We start from the raw sequence: 24,463 nt of genomic DNA, 5'->3' as shown, positions 1-24,463 counted from the left end.
CTGAGGTATTGGTGCAAATTGGACCAGCAAAACTGAAATTCCCTTTACTTGCCCTTCCCAGTTCAGACCACTTCCCTGGAGGCAACCTGCAAACACGCAACTATACAGCCACTACTGCATCAGCAGCTGGGGAAATGGTAAGGACAAAAGCCTCTTTAAGTATTTACTACTAAGGGAAATGTGTTTTGCTATTACATCCCAAGCCTTAGTCCAGCAAGGCTTCGTAAAACAACATGCCAGCAGTTTCAACCAAAATATCAACAAAAACTTCATCACTGACTGGCTTTCATAAAAGACACCGTGTGAAACACCAAACTAACAAAAACCCTCTTCAATAACAATACATCCACTGATAGGAGTTTTAATACAGCACAATAGCATTGACTTGCAACAGGTGAAACAATATGTATAAATGCAAATAAAGCCTACATACACTCTAACTTTTCACCTGGCTGCTAAAACGCTTTCCTTCTCAAGGCATCAGAAACACACAAAGCAAAAGGAATTCCTAGTTTAACTAGTTTATTTCTCTCCCATTGTCTCACTTCTCTCTCTGTCATTTCCAAGACCTTTTTCCACATACATTTCTGTATTTGTGGAACCCTTTTTTACCCAGTTTTTCATATAGTTCATTTATTCTTACTTCAAAACCTCTCTGTGATTCTCTTACTTTGCAACACCCACATAAAACACCTTTGTAGCTCCACAGAGCACTTGCCTGACTACACACCCTTTCCATTCATTTCCTCTTCTGGACATCTGCTAGTTTCTCCTTGCCACTGTCTACCCCTTCTGTGCCTGATATCTTAAGGAAAGGAGATTAGTGCAATCACATCAGTGCTTCTGCATCCACATGCAGGGTGGGTTTACCCTTGTTCTCACCTTTTCTCATGCCTTCTCCCTTCCAACATTTGAAGCCATTAGCCATTTTCAAACGACTTTCACAAATGTGTGGGTGATATGTTTCAAGGATAAATAAGTTCATACATGTTTTGTGATCATGCATGCAGCTAATAAAATTGGGAGCCTCTTGATGAGCCACTATGAGAACCCACATTGTGAGCCTGCACCTTATTAGACATCACAGATTCCACTGAGATGAAGACTTCTAAATACCTTATTCACAGGGAAAAAACTTACAACTGGTGCTCACCTTTTTTTTTTTTTTTTTTAACATTAAAGTCAATCAACTTCAAGACCCTAATGTATAGGAAATAAGGTTTCCCTAACACCAGATATGACAGAGCTACTGTTCTTTTCATGTTTTTTTAAACTGTTGTTTGAGTTAAATAATAAAGTGACTCTGAAACATGAATTTGGTTATAAATATGTAATGCAGGCTGTAACACACATGCATGTAGATATACACTTTTATGAATTGAGACCTAACTAAAATCTTTAGCACTACCAGCATTTTTCAGAATGAAAACCAAATCATATTATCTAACATTAAAAAAATAAGCCACCCTGAAGGACTGGTAGAAAAGCCAGCTACATCAATATAGCACAGCTAATTCCCTCACAGAATTAAGAAATAATATAATTCAACAGCTATTTATACTCACAACTGGTGTTTGCACATGAAGCAAAATCCTTCCCAAACAATTAAAAAATATGTATGTTGTGAAGGAGATGCATACAATTGGTATTTCTACATTATCAACATTTTCAGTCTCATATGCTTTAGCCTCCTGATCTGTCGTCTTCACATAACATTTGGTTAGGGGAAAAATCATATATAGAAATAACTATTTCACTTTAAAAAGTTGCAATTTGGACAAATACAGACTGTTGTTAGTAAAAGCATTGCCTCCAAATAAAAAATAATCTTATTTCACCACTGGCTGTAGTACTGAGCTGTTTTGTAACAACAGACATTATGAGGGGTTTAAAACAAAAACCATACTTATTTTAGCACCCTATGAAGTTAAAACATCCTCAGACCAGTTCGATTAAACATAATAGTCCAAATTCTTTTAAAGAGAGAGGTAACTAAATTGGTGATATAACTCAGTATTTAAAGGCAAAACATTAAGCTCAAATAAAAATTTGACTGTACAGTATTGTTGCATATATATTTGTTCCTAATCCATCTAATACCCATAGCTTTAGGCTTTCATGAAACAAACACTTTATTTGTATTTCTAATGGAAATGCTTTGTGTAGAATGAGGGAGGAATGCAGTAAAATTCACACTGCATAAAGGAATTCTTTAAATGAGTGCTCTGTTAAACATTTACAGCTGTTCCAGTAGCACAATACGGTTAAGTACCGTAGCATTCTTAGGCAGCACTTACTGACAGGTTTGGCTACCATTCAAACAAGCATAAAGGGAAATGCATAAAGGAAATGTAAGATTCACAGGTTTAAGACTGAAAATCAATTGACAGAAAGTGCATTATTTGTGTGGTGAGTAAAGAATTGCTAAACTCTTTGGTTTCTTTTTGTTTGGGTTTCCATTTGTTTTCCTCCACCATCTTGTGTGCAAACCAGATCTACTCTGCCAGAAGCAGCAATAACCAACCACAGCTAACAGGCCTGTATGAAGTCTCTTATAAAGGAGACTCTAAACCAGTAACACTTTTTGTGAGGAAGAAGTTATGGGCTTGCAAACACTCAAGCCTAATTTTCCCAGTGAATGCTCCTCTTTACTTAAAACTACAAAATAGCCACACTATAAAGATCACCAAGGCTCATTCACAGAAAACAATGAGACAAAGAAATCCAGCTCAACACATTTTACCTACAGTCGAAGAAAATGTATGCATTGTGTATGTCACCATGGTGAAAAGAGATCCATTTTTGAGTGGGGAATGCGTTCTGCTACCACAGTGCTTTCATACAAAGCTGGCTAAAAGGGTGCACTGAAGCTGAACACCTGGAATTGTTCATACATAAACAAAGGGTGTTTACATCATTGCAGGCTGCACTTCTCTGTAGACAACAGAGCATCACTAAAAAGTTTACACAGCCCACAGTGAGGCTCGGAGCTCCTGTTCTGCTGTCCAGACTTAACCACTGAAGCATTCAAATGCTTCAGACGCAGATTTGAGCCTAACTTAATACGATTTATGTATACATATAAGTGCTTTGCTGAATATTAGCACATTTAAGTCCCTGCCAAAATGTCTTGTCCACCTAGGGGTAGAAGTCAAAGGATTAAAACCCACCACTCTGTGAACACTGCTAAAAGCAGACCTAGACTTGCCAGAAAGGCCTTTTACTCTGAAATTTTACATTTTGTTACTACTGTCAGCAATTTAACCCATATCTTTTATATGACCAGCAATTTCTATTTACAGTTGGGCTATTTGTTCATCTCCTTGTTCCATTTGGTTCATGTATCATGTATCCAGACAGCAGTGGTAAATTAATCAGACTGGTGCACATTTGTCAGCCTGCTAGCTTTTCTCTGGCCGCAGCACTGAAAGTCTTGAACACAAAAATCTATCTCCACAAGATCTCTTTGCTCGTACTACTTAGACTTCAGTGTAATCTGCAGCAGCAGTTTCAGTTTTGTATTTCCGAAAGGGGATATTGCTAGGTTGAAAAACAAGGGACACAGGAGAGTCACTGTGAAAGACATATTGAATCACTGCCCACACAGATGGCTGAGTTAAACAGTACACTAAAAAAATCCAGTGTTCCCTGACAAATCTTAATTCACAACCATTAAAATCTGTGACCCAGCAACAGATGCAAAATGTTGTAGTAGGGTGAGTGCCATGGGGATGGAGCCAGGCTCTTCTCGGTGGCAAACAATGATAGGACAAGGGGTAATGGGATCAAGCTGGAACACAAGAGGTTCCACTTGAATTTGAGAAGAAACTTCTTCTCAGTAAGGGTGACAGAGCACTGGAACAGGCTGCCCAGGGAAGTGGTGGAGTCTCCTTCTCTGGAGACATTCAAAACCCGCCTGGACATGTTCCTGTGCGACCTCACCTAGGCGTTCCTGCTCCAGCAGGGCGATTGGACTAGATGATCTTTTGAGGTCCCTTCCAATCCCAAACATACTGTGATACCTCAAAGGAAGTTGACTATATTTTCTTGAATTCTTAATTGAATAATAAACTACTGCATTATCTTAGCTGTGTCTTTAATGAAGACTCAATTAAAGCCCTAAGAACAACCATCCTTTCCTTACTCCCAGTCTTTAAGTCCACATTTATAGTTTATGCAGTTTGTTACTATTTGATGTTACTTCTTGATGCTGCACAAGTTTTATGGTATGAGGAGTCCCTGCTTCAGATAACATGGCCCAAGAACCATAGTGTAGGCAAGAAGCCCAGAAGCACAACTATGAAATTTTTCTTGCTTAGTGCAGTCAGCAGGAAATACAGATTTCCAGGGTGTTCGGTTGGCAACAGAAATGCAGGTGAATGAAGACAATGTATCAAACCAGGGGCAACCAGCAAAAGCAAGGGATGCAGCCAAGCTGTGGGCTGGTAGAGCAAACAGGTAAGATGGGAAGAGACAGAGGCCCTGCAACTGCCACCAAGTGTCACCCCAGGTCAGTTTCCCTCAGGATGCTTCCTCTTCCACACAGCGCAGTACAGTTTTTTCCAGTTAAGACTATAGTAATGAACTGTACCTGTTAAAACTAGCTGTCCCGTGAAAGAAAAACATATGATGTACAGTGGGACTTGCAGGGGGAAAATGGGGTGCTTAAAAGATGCTTTTGTTTCCAAGGCTGCCTTCACTTTGCAGCTGCCACTGACTCCTTAGGAGACAAATTCAACACTCAATGTGCCAACTTCTGATGAAAATACAACCTCGTCTGTCTGTCAGATGGTTTGTTAAGGTGTAGGAGAAAAAGTAGTGGATGAATCTAAGCACCCTTCACCCAGGACTTCATCACAATTTAAGTAGTACAACCAACAGGTAATAGCAAATTAATAGGAAAGGAATGAGATGCAAGCACAGTATAAGAGCTGGCTGTCTCTTAGAGAGAAAGTTAGTTATAAGTATTGTTCAATGCTCTAAACTTGGACCTAAGAAGAATTTTCTGGGATCCCTGTAATATCATTGCTTTTCGGTTCATATTTGCCTCTGGACAAAAAGTAGGAAGCATCACTGGTGTCACTGAAGATTCAAGTAACATGGCAAAATCTTAATGTAATTTTGTTAAGGATGAAAAAAGTAGTTTGATTCTCAAAATCCTCTGTGAGATCATGGTGCTTTTAGAGCAAGAAAGCCATGGATGGATGGTGTATATTTAATTCAGAAATCTCAGAGAGACAGTGAACACTGACACATTCACACAAAGCAGCACTTTCACAAAGTGGTTTTCAGGTGGACTGTAAATGTGTGCGGTAAGAACAAAATATGACCTGGCATTAACAGAAATGTCTAATTTCAACTTTCATTAAGTGTACAGATACTACTGGACATACTATTGTAAAGAAAAAAATACTTTTATGAGGTTAGAGATAGCTTTGTGCCACAAAACTGCAATGCATTCTTGTTATGGATCCTCAGTAGTGAACTCATAACAGTAATCCTTTATTTAATCATACATTTAAAAAAATTCTCTGTTATACCTTATGTTTACCTTGAGAGGCATAAAACTTCTTACTCAATTTTTATTTTTAGATCAACTGCACACATGTTTCAATTATGTTTTTTCCTTCATTTATTCTAATGGTTTCCTTTAACAATTCAGTTTATTTTCCTTTCAACTATGGTTTTTTGATTGTCAGCTTTCCAGTTTTCCTAAATCTTTGACTACCTATTTCATATTTTTGAACACTGAATTAAAAAAAAAATATACAAACATAAATATAAATATGGAGATCTGTATTCATTATATTTGCCAGTAGGCTTCCAGGCTGTAGCATTCTTCATGGTCAGGAGTACAAAGCAGGGAGTTTTCCTTGCTTGACCAGAGTGCTGCTTAACAGTATTTATCTCCCTCCTGCTTTGATACCAAACAATAAATTTGCATAAAATGAGTTGCTGAAACTTTAAATGCAAGATTGTGTGTGTTTTAACTGTAATTAAAAAGAAACATTGAAAAATCCATTTATCAGAACTGCCGTACATAATCTCAGCAAAGAAAACATATTGCACAGAAATCACTGAGGCTTCCTCGCCAGGGTGGAGTGTTTCAGCCCTATAAAAGGCAGGAGAATTTCCAGGAATCTGACACATCAGAGGAGGATTTAGAAAGACAGCATATATTACTATTCCAAAGAATGTACCTCTCGTGAATTACAAGAATAAAGATTGAAAAGAACACCAATGATCTAACAGGAAGTCTAGAACGCCTGGATGACTGTATATATTATTCTCTAATTCTTGAGAAGTGTCACTGGAGACATTTAGATTCCAAGCTGCTTTGAATATCAGATAAGTAGTTTGTTGCTATAGCCTGAAGTGTGGTTTTCCATCACCTAAGAGGTAAGTTAATTGTCAACTGGAAATGCACCAGGCTTTAACAAGTGTCTCTCATAGTTTTTCAAAAAAGCGCCAATCTCATCAGCAGATTGGTTTGGAAAAATGTGAAGATTAAGGAAAGAGCATAAAATAAAACATTATTAAGCTAAAACATTTTTTTAAGTCTTCTGGAAGAGAAGATTGATTTTATGAACTGAGAAAGTTAAAACACAAAGTTAAAATTAGTCTAAAAAGTTTAAGGACGTAATCTATTAATGTGATGACAGTTTCTTTTACAGGATGTTATTGGAGAGCTATTTCAATCTCCTCAAAATCACCAGCAAACCTCTTTTGAAAATGGCTAGAATTCTCTACCAAGTTTTCCGGTTCCTAAATGAACCTAAACCAGAAGAATTTTAAAGTCTGGCAATAAAAGTTACCCTACTTTTCAGTAAAACTCAATCTCTGACATACATCTGGAAGCAGGACTGCTCCAGGCAGAGACCTGGAACAAAGAGCGTCCTTGGATTGGCCTTGCACAGTAGCACTGCAAGAGCCACAGTGAAAGTAATTCAGCACATCACAACTCTCACACTCCTTTTGATTACTGTGCCTAACAAGGTCCTTATAGATCGTGTCTTACAGAAACACCATAGAGTTCACCAGAGCAGCAAGTGAAGCAAAAGTTGTATGGATTCATCACGATTCCCTACACATAATAGCCACTTAATTGCATTTCTATGCAAGCTGGAGCTGCTTTTTACAGATGTGACCTGAAAAACACTGCATAGGGGCAACCCAGTATGGCTCTTACAATGGGGTGGATGACTCTAACAGCCACTTTAATTCTCCTAATGGTTTGCTGTCCCCTCTGTCACACCGGACATTGAAGTGGCATTAGAAACCAACCAAAACACTAACAGCTGTGCAGAATAAAATTAAATCCCTGTTCCTGACTTTAAATAATTTATTTAAAAAATCTTTCTATCTCCCCCTAGTGGCCCCAATAGCTGCTTAGAAGGAATACAATAAGCAGAATCTTATTGACCTCCAGATGTTTCTGCTTCCCGAGAAAAATGCCATCATTGGCCTACCTTCATCCTAATTTGGGGACTTCGCAAGAAGGAATAATAAATCTAACCAAAATACCCACACCCTCATAAATCAGAGAAGTCTTAAAATGTTACAGAAAACATTTGTCAGACCCAGGTGTTTAAGCTACATGGAGCTTTTAAAGAACTTTCGCAGAAATCTGAATAAAATTAAAATATCACTTATAGGAAGCCTAACTTGGGCACTAAAGAGAACATTGCTAAAATCAGGCTACCACCATGGCTGACCTAATTTTCAAATTCTTGGAACTCTTGTGTCTGACCAGCTATCATTTCAGATAAACACAAAAGTAATTTTGTATTTTACTGGGAGTAGAATTGATATGCATGCTTTTAGAAATTATTTAGAGATCTTCCCACACCAGCACTAAAACCTACTAGCAGAATTATCTCTGACAAATCCAATACAGCTGCCTTTATAAACATAAATTTATGAAGTGCTAATTCTCAACATGCTCCTGAGCTACAAACAAATTTTACAGACTGGATTTGTCATTTAACACTAAAAGTACATAATTTGGGTGTGGTGCACAATACTAGAGTGACACATTAGTGGTCCGATGCAGATGTTTCCTAGCATCAACAACTACTTTCTCACTGAAGTTCAACTACTACATTCATATTAATATGCCAAAGCCACACTGTTTTTCATGTGTTAAATGTATATGAATATATGAAAGTTTAATTCATCATTTCAGATTATTTTATGGAAAAAAAAAATCTCAACTTTGTAACTCACAGTCTTTATCCTTTAGCCACAATTCCAATGAGAAAACAATCAAGGTTGTATCTAAATAGAAAGAAGTGGCAGACACTAATCTGCCTATGCAAAAGAACATGGTTTTCTACTGTTCCTTCCATTTTAAAATGCAGAATGATATGCTGGTCTCTACCAAAAATGATTTGCAGGGAGAAACAGTGAAGCCTACAGGTCTTCCGAGTAACAACAAAGGCTAGAGGGAGAGCTAAAAATGTATTCCAAATTTTTCAAGTCTCATTACTAAACTCTTTCCATGAGATCATATTGCTTCTCTGCACATCTAATGTTAAATGTCTAAGCAGAAATTTTGGAGCCCAACTTCAAGTACACCGGTTTGAAACTTGTGGAAAACTGAGGCAAAAAGAAGCAGTCTAATGAATAAAATAAAAAGCTTGCAGTTCAGCTTAAGAAACGGAAAAGATTCATGCCTCACCTAAACCTTTCTTATTGAAATAATTTACAGGACAGAAGCCCACAGCAGTAAATCCAAACAATTCTGTCAATCCAAACAAATCTTTGTGTAATTCTTAAAATCCAACAAGATCATACTGTGAACAAAACTCCAGCTGCTAGATACAAAATAAAATACACCTCTAAATCAAGATAAGTATTTTATTTTTTGCTGATAAAACTGCATTGTGATGCATTTTATAAAGACATACAGATAGACTAATTTTAACCACTTCAGGAGTTTCAATTATCATCTTAAATACCTGCATATTACTCTTGTTATCATCAGAAAAATGTCACTACAGATACAGTTAAGGAGAGCATTTATGTCCTGGTCCCACATACTTCATAGGTAATAGAAGTAAAAGTATAAACCAGTTCCAATTGCATCTACAGTTGCAGAGGTATTTCACTGACATTTTAAAAACCTAAAATGCAACATGGATATGTAGGCACACACACACATACACACACAGAGACTGGAAGTATATATTGACATCTGTATAATGAAAAGTCTGATCACAGTTTTGTGAATTTGATACTATCAGAGCAATTAATTTAAGTTATGCAGGTCAAAGTGTTGTTCTATATTAATAACAAAACACATATATAATCTAATTATGTCATCCTGTTGCTATATTGAAAATATTTCCAGATATGTGTCAGGTTGCAGTGCATTTAGAAGTATTGTACTGAAAAGCTATCTGAATTGCATGCTGACTTAAGAAAAAATTGCTACAAACATCTTCTCAGAATTTGTAAATGAATTCTGCTTCCATTTTAATGTCTACATTACATTTTGTAAAGAAGCTGGGCTTTGTGTGTGTGTGTGTGTGTGAGATCTGGTTACCTGTGACACATTTGGGAGATTTTACCTGTCCAACCAAGCCAGCAGACTTTTAGCTGCTCCAATCAGATCCACTACTGATGTCAGAAAATCATTCGGCAACTTGCGGCTGGTCCTTCCATCATAGTGGCCACTCCTCCTCCTCCCAGTGATGAAGTTCTGCAGATTTTTGGCAGATGCATTCAGTTTGTGAGAAAGGGTTTTTAGATTTTCTGTTTCCAAACCATAGTTCTGCATTGGAAAAAAAGACAGAGAAGAGAAAGTTAGTTTTGCAGCTGAACATGAAGTACCAAGAAAACCAAGACTGCTCTTCTGCTTCAAAACTTAACCATTCCTAATAATTAAGGTAGAAATACACCCACTCATTAGTTTTTAAAGGTATGGTATGTTCTGTTTCTAAAGTGCATAAAAATAGAACAAAAGAAGAGCAAAATTATGAGTGATCTTTCAGCTAGTTTTAAATGCAGTGAGAAAAATATCTCAAAATGAAGAAAAAAACCTAGTCTGGAAGGCTGATCTTCAAAGCAGTGCTTCACTCTTAGTAAATCAGATACTTCTCTCAGTACATCTGCTGGTTAGAGATCACAGAATCACAGAATGCTAGGGATTGGAAGGGACCTCAAAAGATCATCTAGTCCAAACCCCCCTCGGAGCAGGAACACATAGATGAGGCTAAACAGGAAGGTGTCCAGGCAGGTTTTGAATGTCTTCAGAGAAAGACTCCACAACCTCCCTGGGCAGCCTGTTCCAGCGCTCTGGCACCATCAGTCAATCCCTTGGGTCCATGCTCACACCAACTCCTAAAATCACATTAGGCAAGAGAGCTTGCAACTAGCAGAAGTATGCAGTAGGGACACAGTGTGACAGGAAACTGCTTTTGTTGCTTTCAGTGAAGGAAGCATGCTCGCTACCTTATTTTTATTCTCATTGTCCGTAAAGATCTGCCACTGTCACAGACCAGAGAACACACTCTGCTCAATGTCTACGTTGCCATTTTAAAGTTAAGCCATAGACTTTGCTTCCATTTAAGAGTCAATCCCTTAAACTTAAATCACGTTCCTAAGCTGTGCAGAGACAGTAATAATTATGCAGAAATATTAACAAATAATACTTGAGAATCCTTCAAATATACAAATGTTGAAACAGCACTAGAGAATGCCCTAATTTAATGTTCAATTACAATACAATATAGTACCATCAGTAATTTGTTATTTCTATAATAGATTTGTTTTTCTCACAAATGGAAAGAATAATAGAGTTATTTCAAAAGAGATCTTCTTTTCCCTTTGTAAAGGAATAAGCAATTGCATAGAACTGAGCTTATTATTCCTGTAGGGGAAAGATGGTACTTCCGAAGGTGCTCCTCACTTTAACAACATCACAGGGTTATAACATGGGGTGCTCACAACTTTTTCAGTGGATGATAGAAAGGGCTACTTACTATCAAAGGTGGACTGTTTCCTACCACAAACGATGATGAAGTAGTAACATGCAGAAAGCCCCTCAGCTGCACACAATAAAAATCTACTTCCTAACAACAACTGTTGTCCTCACTGGCTCTTGTCCCAGGCTCCTGCTTTAGTCCCCATGCTAATCTGCCCCCAAGGAGAAGAGATGGGAGAAGAAATATATTTGCCTATGTTAATTTAAGACTGCTGAAGCTTATTTACCTTAGTCTTTTTTTCTATAGGAAATGGGGGAGGGGTGTGTTGTAGGAGCAGTTGTCATGCTCCTAATCCAAACCATCTATTAAATGAACTTAATCTCTTCTTTAATTATACAGGGACTGCTGGAAGATTACACAGAATGAAGCTAGTGCCAGTGAGCCCGCAGCCCTCCCACAATGTCCACTCCCAAGCAAACGGGAGACAGATCACCACAGAAAGGAGAAACCTCAGCACACAGCTTGTCTGCTCTCTCGGGCCAACCCCTCCTTGTGCTTGTAAACCCAACAGACTTGATAAGGGAACCACCAAAATAACAACCATCTTTCTGCAGCAAAGGATGCACTTTGGGACTTGACTTAAGGAGGGAAGTGACCATATGCTAAGGCTGCACTTTAAAAATCACGGCTTCTGTGGACATTCATATTCTGGGCAAAGAAGGCTTTGCAGGCATATTTCTCAACTGCATGGTTTCTGCACAGGCGCCACCCTCTGCCACCACATTCAATTAGACAAATTGTATGTTTGGGCAGTGACTTTTCCACCATGTAAACATTCTATAGCAATCATACAACAGATAGAGGTAGGTTATAAATAAAAAATTACAAGATGAAAACAATAAACGGGGATGGAAATGTAAAATGTACTTTGCAGCTAAACGGCTCATAACTAATAACTTATTAAATCAGTCCAAATTAAAAGAGCTAAACATCAGATAAAAATAAATTTGTTTTTTCTGCAGTTTTCTGTGGTTGCTGTGGCTGAGAGAGCACAATGGAGATTGCAGACTGGGTAGGAGTGAGTTGGAAAAAAACATCAGGTTTGTTCTTATTTCACCCTGCTTCTTGAGCATCTAGCTTATTTTGGCAAAATTAATGGGGGAAGAATCAAATGAAAGATATTCTGGATGAAATATAAGTCACACAAAATGTCTTATAGATGAGTCAAACCAAAACCCCACCATAAGCAAGCCCCACAACACCCCCACAACATGGTGCTCACCTCCACCCAACACAGGGGCATCGACCACAAACCTGGTTGGCCACAGGGTTCCCTTCTTTCTGACACACCGAAATGCTGAACTTCTTAATTGAGGGGTCTTTTACTAAGAAACTGAATGCAATTATCCAAATATTTGGCTCAGCTTCAAACCACATGAGGTAAATATGAGTTTCCTCAGCGGTCACCACACTGCACCTCCAAAACCCTCTCAGCCCCAGCACTGAGCTGCTATGGAGCCTCAGCAAAAACCTCATCCCTTGGCCCCAAAACTCGCTGTCCTTTATTAAGCTGGGAGTGAGCATGGGGAAGGAGCAATCCAGGCACCTGCACTCAGGGCACACGGCTGGGGGAGACCATGCTGAGGCCTGAGTTGGATCCCAATGCTCCTCCACAACAATCCCAAATAATTTCACCTTTCTCTCCATCTCCCCCTCATCTGCTTAGATAGGCAGCAGCTGGGTACCATCCTGCACTGCTCTGCTGTGCCACCACAGCAAGAACCCTGACAGGAAATGGAGCAGGCCTCCCGTCCCAGCTGCAAGCAAAGCACCAGCAAAAAGAAAACCTGCAATATTGAACACTTCAGACTGAGCAAGGCAATTCTCAAAAATTTATTCTATGACAGCAAAATAGGGTGCATTTGTGTATATGCTTCTTTAGAAAATTGGCTCCTATAAAAGCAAAGTGGGCTCTTGTTAACATTTCATGTGATCACCACTACGGACACTCTTTTTCAAATGTCTTTTTTCACTGTAAGATATGTGGAAAGGAAGAGACAAAGTTAATGGATAGAAAGTCTATTTTCACACATACTCATCAAATGCCTGTGTTTTCTTTAACATAAAAAAAGCCTTAGGGACAAATTTAATACCTAAGCTACATATAAAATTCGGTCTTGCATGAGGAATGGCAATGATTTTGGTAAAGCCTCCACATGGAGTATGAGACAGATATAGCCAGAAATGGAAAATACAGAGATAAATTTCAGGTAGAATATATTTTTGGGCAGCTGTCCTTATTGAAGCCTTCAAGTAGAAGGATCCTAAAACATCAGCCAAGCTACCAAAAATCCCCTCTTTGTTTATCGCTAATATTTCTGGCCCACATTAAAAATGAAGAGAGTTGTATGTTCCAAAATTGGAAAAAAGCTTACTCAAATAATAATTCCCACACTTTATATGTGATAATATACTATTAACAATATGGTTTTCTTAGAAATGCACTGTGTTTATTTTCAAGCAATGTAAGGAGATAATTGCAGGCAAAGGAGAAAACTCTTTGTTTTCCCCTTCTCTGCATTTAGCCAGCACTGACACAAGTTACACTTTCATTAACCAAAATAAATTCACAGTCACTGAAAGAACCACAAAGAAATCTCTGCATGCTTGTAGAGATTATGCGCAGCAAAGCAAGTCTATGCATCTGCTTTCATAACAAGAGGCCACAGAGCAAGAGTCTCTTCAGAGACACCCCACCTCAACAGAAATGGCTCTAATGGAGTCTATTCTGGCAATCACAAAACAAGAACTTGATGAAGCTAAGCTACACTGAGTAATAGCTTGTCAGCAGGTGCTCAAACTAAAGGTGGTGGAAGCTATTAATAGACATTTTACCTGCTAATTACTTTTCTGTGGCTTCACATGACAGTGTGAGTGATGAATTATAGTTCTTTTCTTCACATGCTGACAAGCAGCAGCTCTAATCACCACTGATGAGTTTTGCCATTTTTTTTCCCTGTGTGTCTTGCAGCAGCACCACAAGGTAGGAAGAGAGTCTGGTAACCAAACTTTGGAATTAAAGTGAACCTTATTTGGATTATCTTGATCAGTGTTCATTAGCTGATCATCCTCCCTTCCTCTCCACCTTCCTGTGTTAAATTCACTTAATTCATGCTGGAAGGGAAGTGCACCTCACACTGCTAGCACAGGTTGAAAAGTAAAGGGTTCCTAACTCATACAGCACTATCTCTGCTGGCTCAGATAGGGTGTCTAGAGGCTGCTGAGACGTTTAGTTTAGAGTATTTTTATGCTGCTCATTACAAGTGCAACGACATCTCAGCTAATAAAAAAAGCTAAGTTCAGAAACCAAAAGAAGTCCAGGCCTAAACACATCACAAAATGCAACACAGACATAGCCATAGTCCCATTAACAAATCCAGAAATCCCTTAGAAGAGATGTCTTGATCACAACTTTTATGCAACCATGTATTTATAGACTGAGTGCAGGACTTTTAGGTAAGAATACTATATGACTACTAAGAAATGGACTTAAGATAACCTCAGGCAAGCTTAATTCTGCTCCTCACTATATTTTCAGTGCTTTCATGTTCCATATTAAATTCTTGAGCATCATTTCTGTATGTAATACTTATTGGTTTTAAGCAAGCAACCCAGATCCAGTAAATTTCATAGAGTCCTCACTTCTCTGGAAGCCTGGGGAAGTTTTTAAATTAATAATAAAAACAGCATGACATGGCTACCATGGCACACAGCATCCATTTCAAAACCATGCCTCAAAATTTGGGACAGCCAAAAATTCACTGAGGAAAATTGCAACCTTTGTCTCCAAACTCTTTTTTAAAAATGAACGAAATGCATCTGAACCTCTTTCTCCAAAACACTTGGCTGAACACATCCCACAGTATGAGGCAGAGAGCTTACCAGTCCAAAGTTGCGTGCAACTGAGAACACAGCTTGTCATCTGGAAGGTGTCTTATGTAACTTATACCTCATCAGATCTGCCTACAACATATTTCTAATGGCCCTTCTTCCAGCATCATGAAATGCCAAAATTTAGGTTCTCTCTACTTCAAATAGCACTGGCATATGGGGTAATTTAGAAGTGAACAACACGTGATCCTTACACATCTGTTTCATTAACACAGAATAAGTAGATAAGGAGAAGAAGCCAGTTAGCTCAAATGACACTTATCATTTACTGCAATTATTAAGTATATACTGATTAAAAGGCAAATGGTTCCAAAGACTGTAAATATTTGTCCTAAATGTTTGTAGTCAGAAAAAAATCAGGTGCATGACACTTACAGCCCTGCAGAACCCAAGAAAGATTAATAATTATCATCATCACCCCCTTTCCTGAAAAATGCCCTTGTTTTTCCACAGCACAATCAAGCAACACATCAAAAAGCCAAGACCTGGTTATGCTTTGTAGCACTAATAGAGCAATTATGTAACTATTCTTCTTATTCAATCAGCAAATTCTGCAAGACTAAGTGCTCATTATTTCTTGTTTATGTTCTTTTGCATGTAATTTTGTCCCTAGCCGGCCAAGTCCTCTTATTTCTCCAGAATTCAAAGTTACAGTTACATATCCAGTTACATGCATTTCACAAAGTCTTAAACCGCTAATCAGTAGTTTTGAATTTAAAAATAAATAAATAAATAAAGGGAGTAGATTGTTATTAATACACTACCTCTTTAAAATGTTTACAGCCCTTTTTATCCAGCCTGCCTTTAAATTGGTGGGTTGGATCTTTAAAGGTCCCTTCCAGCCCAAACCATGCTATGACTCTATGAATCAGGGCATGTATTTCACACTTGCTCAAAACTCCAAACAGCCCAAAGAAAAAAGCAACTAAGAAAAGCATCTAGGATCCATAACTGATTCTTTAGCAGAGTGGGAGAAAGAACGTTCACCCTTTGCATACAGACATATTTACTGCCTTTGGCATATCCCTGGGTTTACTGCAACTCTGTATAAAAGATCTACTAACAACAACAACAAACATTTTCAACGTGATCTATAGGAGCTATCAGAACACCTTTAAATCCTTAGCTTTATTCATCTGGTGATGGACTTCAGGATTTCCTTCTTGGCAGATAAGCTGTCTCAGGCTGAAGACAGGAAGGTAGATGATATATAAGCAGAACTTTAACTTTGAAAGGGCAATAGTAAAAAGGGTAAGTAATTTTTCTGCTATGAGCATGCAGAATATTAACAATAAATCCCAACTTCAGTACATGCAAATCTCCATTCTGAAATGAAGTCTTCCTCATTTAGCTCTATGATGATTAATTCTAATATTCACTATTACTGACAAAAGCAGTTTTAAGATCTGACTGGTGATAAGGGCAAAGGAAAGGATTTCTGCATGAGAAATAGCAAGAAGATGAAATTAAGATAAAAGGCATAATTCTTAAGAGGAATTGAATCACTCATGGGTTAAGTAGGCCTATTTTTTACATTCATTTGCATATAAATGTTTTGTGTTAGTGGTAAATGATAAGTAATTTCATGCTGTTTGTGCACACCAATGTTTTCTCTGCCAAATAATAATGCTATTTCATCTGTTGAAATCTTCTAGCTTTACAGATTCAAATATAGAGTATGTAAAAAATTCCTGTGCAGCCATTGCCAATTTAAGTAACTAGCATGACACTAGTACTGAAACCAGTATGCTGTACAAAGCAACTTTTTTGCTGTGTTTTTTTTAAACAAACTCTATTCTATACAAAGGCACATTCCTTGAAGAAGTATTTTGCAAATTCACAGGGACTTGACAAGTTATCTGTTTAAAGAAAATTAAAGCTACTTGTGAAGTTTCCTAAATATTATCTTCCCAGAACAAAATATTTCTCACTTTAAAGTCTCCTTCTAAAAAATATTTCACATTTTAAAAATTGAACAAAACTAATTTAATCTTCATTCAAACTAAATGTACAAGATACTTTGGAGAAGTAAAGCAAAAAAAAATCCTCATGCATTGTAGCGATAAGAAGAAATCTTTGGCTGTGTAGCCTTCAGTCTTTTTATTCTTCAGAGAGCAACACAGGGCAGCATTTTCTAGAAAATATATGATATCAAGAAGACATAAAATTTAGAGTCCAATGACACTCAATAAAATATGGTCATCCCTAGTTCTGATAAATGAAACATGATCTCCTGACAAACAGAAGATAGAAAAAGTATTACAGGCATTTCTTTCCTTTCTGCAGCACAGGGGCTACAAGACTTCCAGATGCACTCCAAACCTGAAGACTGATACAGTGATTTGATGGCATAATGTAAGTAACCTGTTCTTCAATGTGCATTCCTCTTTTTATAAGCATCACCTCTGCCTGTCCTCAATTTACTTTCTCTTGGTATTGTTTGTTCACCTCCAGTTCTTAAAGCAACCAGAAAAATAAGGGTCATCACATTTTATGTGCGGATGAAGGTCTGCTACACTGTTTGTTTACTGATTAAATGTTAAACAGTCTTAGACTAGCTTCACTGCCATATACATACTGAAAAAGTTCAGGCTGAGGCTGCATCTGAGTGATAATTTTCTAAGTAATGAACAAATGTATCTTTTATGTATTACCTGGAGTGGCCCAGAGAAAAAAATACCATGGTAGCTAACTCAATACAATTTCTGTTGTATCTCTAGAGCTGGACATGCGGTTTCTTAGTTTACCATTTTTCAACCAGCTTTGAGATGCCAATTATTTTTTTAGATTTTGTCACTACGAATAAACATGTACACATCAAACATGGATCTACTACCTGTTAGTGGCACCAGTGTGATCTTGGTTTCATGTCCCAGTTTGAAATGAAAGTCTTGCTGGAACAGAACATCTCTACAGGCTTATCTCCATCATGACGTTTCCCCAAGGACGGATCAAAACCCATGCAACAGTGAAATACCATCATATATCTCACTACTTCTTTCTTTAAAGCATGAAGAACGTTTCATTTATCTTGCCTTTTCTGACACACAGATTTTATAAAACATTAAGCTGCACAGAGTCAAGACAACCTATTGAATGTGCTCCCACCTTCACAGACTGAAGGAGAGAGTGAAGAAATAAACCATGTTAGTTACATTGCCCGGTCTCTCCTGGAGCACATTCAGCTTCAGTGATGGTGTGTGATATGTATGCCTCCACCTTTATCAGTCAAGAGTGACCTGTAACAGCAGTAGAGCAGCTGAGCAAAATCTTTATTCCTCCTTCTTTGAAGGACCACAGGAGAAGAAAACCTGCGAATCTCACCCCCAGGCTGCTGGCTCTCTTGTCAAGAGCACAGTATGGCAGGCTGGCAGCCAAGAGAGACGCTACTAAGGCAGATAGCACAGGCCGCTATTTGTTCTCTGATCAGCTAACAAACACTGGAAGATCCATTTGTTGCAAGTGCTTATGACAGGACAGGAATACTGTGAGAGACCATAGCCACCCACCCACCTTCTGTCAAAAATCAATAAAGTACATCCTTTAAATAGCACTGTCAATCTTAACTGCTTCCTTCGATTACTGCAGCAAGGAGTTTGTCTATTTAGCACTGTTCAACAGCCTCCACCTGGGTTAAGGAGGTCCCATGGTCTCTCTGTATCAGCCAAATGCACTTGTTCAGGCTCTCCAAGAAGACAATGTTGCCCCCTGAACTGCAGGCTTGCAACACAAGCAGCTGGATTGTCATTTGTCATATCCACAGCTGACAGGGCAGAAACTAGGACCAGAAATTTACCCTCAGAAATACTGTGAAGGGAGGCAGGAAGGAAGCAGCCCTTAAAACACATCAGCTATCAACATTGCAGAAGCTTTCCTCAGTGATGAAAACTCTATCTTGGAAACTCTCCCCTGAGGAGTGGGACCAGCAATGAACAGTGAGAGGTGGATCTATCCCCCTCAGTTGTCCTCAATGCCAAAAACTGTTTAGGTGGTCACTCACTAACTCAGAGAGAATGGGGAGAAGAGTTAGAAGTGACAATCCTTTTGTTTTTTAATTATTAGTTTATAATCAGAGACTACATTTCCAAGGCAAAATTAACAGTCATATTCCTACCACATCATGATACCCATCATCTCCAGCACTCACACAGATCTTAACTCAGTTGGATCATACCCTTCTAACTCATGCCAAATTCTATCATGAAGCCCCTATCAAACTTCAGTGAAACAGAAAAAATAATCAGATAATTTTCATTAAAATACCTTGCACAGTAACTCCCTGCAGTAGCAGTTATCCTATGTTGGAGAGTCATAGTCTTAAAGTTCTCCTAAACAATACAGTCAACATTAGAGGCTGCTTGGAAGAATGGACAAGCACTAACCAGGACAGATACTTACTGATGCAATAAAAAAGGGGAAGCCTGTAACTATAGGACCTGTATAGCCAAAAGGATTGTCTCTGAATTAAATTTCCTAAGAGGTTTATCTGACTGGTGAACAATAAATTCAAATTAAGATCACTAAAATCAATATAATAATCACATTTTGTATCCCTGAGGAGCCATCAGGAGCCAATTGTGAGACTGCAAAAACCTCAACTTCAATTAGAAGCTGTGATCTGAATACCTGCTATTGTGTTTCAGTGGTACTGTTTTCTATAAGAAGAACTCAAAAAAGAAGAGAAAACTACATGCATAACAAACACCAGGAGGTTAGAGACTTGCTGCGTGAATTAAGGATGCAGTGTTAGCCTTTGCTACAAGTTCCTTATTTTATATTCAACTTAGTTCTTTAGACTTTTGCCTAAGATAAGGGATGTACAAATAAAAGTTGTGTTTGTTTGTCTAAGATAACATCTATAAATACATATCTGGGAAAAAAAATCAGCTAATGAACAAGGTTCTTTCTGTGGAAGCAGGTTATTTCTGAAAGAGCTGCAATCTGTCTCCCTGTGTGCTGGGAAAGAACGGTCACCAGCATTCACCCTAACTTAGATTTTTGTCTCAGTTAATTAAAGTATTTTCTTTCTTGTTTTCTTTTGCACTGCCTGATAAGTACTTTGTGAATAACACTATGTTCCCTTCAATATCAGCAGCAATTTTTTTTTTTTTTTTTTTTAAGGATTACATCCTTTCTATTATTTCAAAAACAAATAGATAAATTAACTCATTGCACTGAGCCACTCTGAGACTACTCTAAATAAAATAATCTGGGATGTGTTTAAAAACAAATGTCTTCCTGCATGGAACAGATTTTCTCCTCTTTTTTACTTTTTCTTTTGTTCCCTTCCCCCTCCCCCTGGCCCAGCCTTGTCTTCATTACTCCTCACATCTATCTCCCAAAGATGCAACAACAGGATATTCAGAGAAACTGCTGCATACTGAGAATCCACAAGGCTTCTGAAGAGCCTTTCAGCCTACCATCTTTGATTGCCTCTACTGGGATTCGGCTTTCTCAAACTGCTTCTGAGGCTTGGAAAAGTAGTACGCATTAAAAATCCACAAAACACCACTTTAGGTAGTCAAGTACATCTTAACAAAGCTGTTCACAATCCTTCCTACAGCAGAGAATGTGGACAGTGTGCTCAATCTACCACTGATCTCTACAGGCACACAAAAAAATTTGTGAGAAGGGTGAAGGCAGCACCACACCACTCACTAAGGAGACAATCCCAGTTACACATGATGTGACCTGACCAAAAAGACCATTATGAAATTCCCTCTGTATGTTCAATCAAAAATGTATGTATTATTTACACATAAGATAATTATTTCAGTATTTAATCCTTTCTACTGTGAAATACAAGCAGCTATGTTTCATCAAGCTGGAATAATCATCTAAAACATAATTTGCATGAAAGGATCAGTGAAAAATGACATGGTTAATATCAGGACATTTTATTTGTAAAGGGTAACCAGCACCCAATTACTGCATCCACATATGTAACTCTTTTACATTCCAAACGAAACCCAGTTTAGTCCTTTTTTGATTTCAGATAAGCTTTGAAATATTCAGACATAAGCAAGCCTTAAATCTCTGATACCGATTTATTTAACAAGCACCATCCTATCACTAGTTACCGCTCTTTATCTTGCCTGTGGTTTAAAATGCTAAATTGTTCATACATTACATGTCAGGAGTTTCTTGGACTACTTAGATCGTCTTTAGGACTAGAAATTTGAACATGCAAACTGTGACTATGCAAACACTGTCCTCTCCCCCAGTTTTCCCCAAGAAGTTTACCAGGGCGCAGAGCAAGTCTACTGCTTCCAAGATGAGCTCCTGATGGCCAATTCGTGTGACTCCAAGGTCTTCCAGCTCTTGATGAGTAATGCGTAGTAGCTGGTCGCCACTAATCTTCTCTCTCTCAAAGTTCTTAATATATTGCTGCAGGCAATCATCAAGACCTGCAAAAACAGAATAGAAGAAGGGAGGACAAGTTAGCAACTTTTTATGCTGCCATAGAAAATAAAACTGGGCTGGAACCAAAAATCAAGCCAATGGATGATACTTTCCCTACCTTTAAGAGGAACATTTCAACATTACAAAAAATTTAATGCTACCCAGAGAGAGAGCTATGGCAGCCACAGCTTTTCCACCTGTGGATGATACCAGCCACTCCTGAACCCTGAACACAGCCCTGAATTTTTGTAGTATACTGCACCATGAATGCCTGTCTGGCAGCCCCTAATAACAGATATGTTAGCAATACCTCCATTACATCTCAGAGGGGAGGGGAGGGGAGAGGAGAGGAGAAGAGGGAGAAAGGGAAGGGAGAAAGACATGGTCCCTTCTCCAGGTACAGCATATCAACATGGAGCGAAGAGCACCGCAGAACATGAGATAATTCATCATCCATCCTTTCCCAATCAATCTTTGCCTAAGAGGGCCAGATCAGTATAGGGAAGCTCTGCAGCATATGCATCCTTGTGCTAAGGGGATAAGGAAAACTCTTGGGAACTTGGTCGTCCATCTAAAACTTGTGTCTGAATACCTTCCAATAGATCATCATGATTGATACCAAGTAGCAGGTTTTGACAAAAACCTGAATGCATTAATCTAGCAGCTTCTTGAGAGATATCACCTTTCTGATGGCTGTCTTCAAACAACCCCAGCCAGCACATATCTCTCTCTAATGCTGAAAAGACATCTGCACATTAGGTTGCAAGGAAGCGAGAACATTTTAACTTGCTAATCAAAACGTCTGAGAAATCTGAAGATACATTGAAAAGATGTATTGGTAAAGTCTAACTGGTGAGCCCCAGCTGACACATAAAAGCCGCAGCTTGTAACATAAAGCTTCTCTGTAACTGGTTTTGTTGTATTTTTGGTTCTCTTTCACCGCTTTTAGGGTGTATCCACAGCTCCAAAGAGACTCATATGAGGAACATGTTGGTATTGCATTCAGGGATACCCCAGTGCCAGGCCAGCCTGCCATTCCTGGCTCAGTCCTTGGGCAAGCGTCACTCACATTCTGTCCCTGCTACATTCAACTGAACGTGCCCTGCACACATCAGTACAATCCTCACATGGCTTTCATTCTAGAATTCACACACCAAAACTAAACCATATACAAACACACTGTAAATCAAATACTCTAGGCCCAAGAATAGAGGAAACTCTCCTTAGCAGGCCCCCCGTTCCAGCAGCCTCTGACCATGACCTTCTAGAACCTGCCACCTGATTTCCTGCCTCTGAAACAAAGCCACTTAAAGGCCTAGGTTAATCAAGCATTTGGAGCCATGTCTTCCACTCATTTGTTTCCTTTTCTAATCAAAAAATCACTCCAATCGGTCATAGACTCTATTACAGCTTATTAGCAGGGAACAAAATCGTGATTCAGGACAGATCATGTATCACATCCTCCCACATGGCTCCCCGATGTGCTTGACTGGCTTGTGAGGAGCTAAAATTATTCTCTAATTCTCCAGTAAGGAAAATACAAATGGTTAAACTTTCAGTAAGAACAATGATCTACTAAAGTTTTTATTCTCCCAGGTTTCATCCCTCTACCTTAGGGGAAACTGCATAATCAGAACATCCAAGACTGATCCACAAAATGACCTGGTTGCCACACGTGTGCATGGAAAAGAAGACATAAACACTCTCTAAAGTCAAAACAATACACCCTGATGCTTTGTGGAGGGCCTCACTGAATTTTTGATATTTTTTTCCTTTGTACTTAAATAACAAATACTCAGCCTTTGGCCTTAGAACTGATTGTTAATCACAAGTAATGTTTCACTGTAGAACAACACAATACACACCTATGCAGTGTGCTGTACAAGGGGAAGATCTTAATTTCTCTTTTCTTAGACACCATTGCTTCAGAACATGCCGAAGGGCATGAACCCTGCATATTTCCAAAGCATTTCAATGGGAGCCTTCAAGTCACCCAAACACTGTGGTGTCTCTCTGAAGTGCTAGGCAATGCTCATCATTATTAGCAATCAGAAAAGCAGCAATAAAAATTAGGTTTTCTTTTCTGCACGATACCTGGAAAAGAGGCTATTTACCAAGTCAAATATCTAGAACTCAGATGTTAACATTTAAGTTACAAAAGGAAATAACTTGTCCTTGAGTCTTCTTGAATCCACTTTATTTGTTCACACAGAGACACACGATACCATTATCTTGAATTTTCTGATGTAAGCCTCCTTGATTTATCCATATTTGCATCTATTTTCTCCAAAAGCCCTTCTTAGCCCAAGACTTCCATCTGGTATATTAATTGCATGAGCTGTTTTACAAGCACAGTCCCATGCATAATGGCATTGATTTTTTGAAATAAATTGAATATTCTTGACAATACATGAAACACTTCATCTAAAAACATATTAAAAATAGGCCATAGATGTTTTTTCACTAAATGACTAAAAAAGAAGACAGTAAGTACTTGTAATATTCCTGAACTTAAGTCCCACTCTGTTTACACAGACTACTGAATGAGAATAATAACATTAAAATATTCAACGTCATCAGGTATCAAAAAAATGAATTCCTAGCTAAGAGACTAGCAAAACAAATCCAGAATAAGACATGACAGATGCACTTAATAAACACTTACTGACAGTTAATTCTAAATAAAGCTGTTACTCTTCCTCTTCCTGCTATCTATGTATTTTTGTCATTCAGATGTAATATAGATGGATGCATATAGTTCATATAAGGTATGAAAAAAATTTAAGACAGCAAAAATATTACTGACAATTGCTTGACTCACCAATTTCGTAAGAACCACAGCCATGAAAGAACAAAATAATTTAATCATAAATTGCGTGACATTTTCAAAATACCTTACCACAATTGCTTCCCGTCATTCCCTAAATAGAACATCCTTTTTGAAGTCATTTATTTCTGTCATTCTATTTCTTAAAAAAAAAGAGCAGCAACTCTTTTTGTAAACAAAACTGTGTACAGCTAGGAAAATAATAAAAAAAATAAAAATAAAAATAAAAATAAAAATAAAAATAAAAATAAAAATAAAAATAAAAATAAAAATAAAAATAAAAATAAAAATAAAAATAAAAATAAAAATAAAAATAAAAATAAAAATAAAAATAAAAATAAAAATACAAAAAGGC

The 24,463-nt window shown here is 38.0% G+C and overlaps 1 protein-coding gene across 1 annotated transcript in view; it reads right to left on the bottom strand.

Annotated features, from left to right (window-relative positions):
- Positions 1 to 24,199, bottom strand: part of CNKSR2 (connector enhancer of kinase suppressor of Ras 2) — a gene marked incomplete at both ends in the record, with an annotated part of 179,934 nt that extends 155,735 nt beyond the window's left edge. The window contains 3 exons of the mRNA XM_082076285.1: positions 9,573 to 9,775; positions 21,123 to 21,286; positions 24,181 to 24,199. Coding sequence (XP_081932411.1) covers positions 9,573 to 9,775; positions 21,123 to 21,286; positions 24,181 to 24,199 — 386 coding nt within the window. The remainder of the gene's footprint in view (positions 1 to 9,572; positions 9,776 to 21,122; positions 21,287 to 24,180) is intronic.
- Between the last annotated feature and the right edge of the window lie 264 nt (positions 24,200 to 24,463).

This window comes from Streptopelia decaocto (assembly GCF_964273445.1).
Source record: "Streptopelia decaocto genome assembly, chromosome: 1".
Lineage (NCBI taxonomy): Eukaryota > Metazoa > Chordata > Aves > Columbiformes > Columbidae > Streptopelia > Streptopelia decaocto.
The sequence above is the reverse complement of the archived record's forward strand: the minus strand, read 5'-3'. Positions and strand labels throughout refer to the sequence as shown.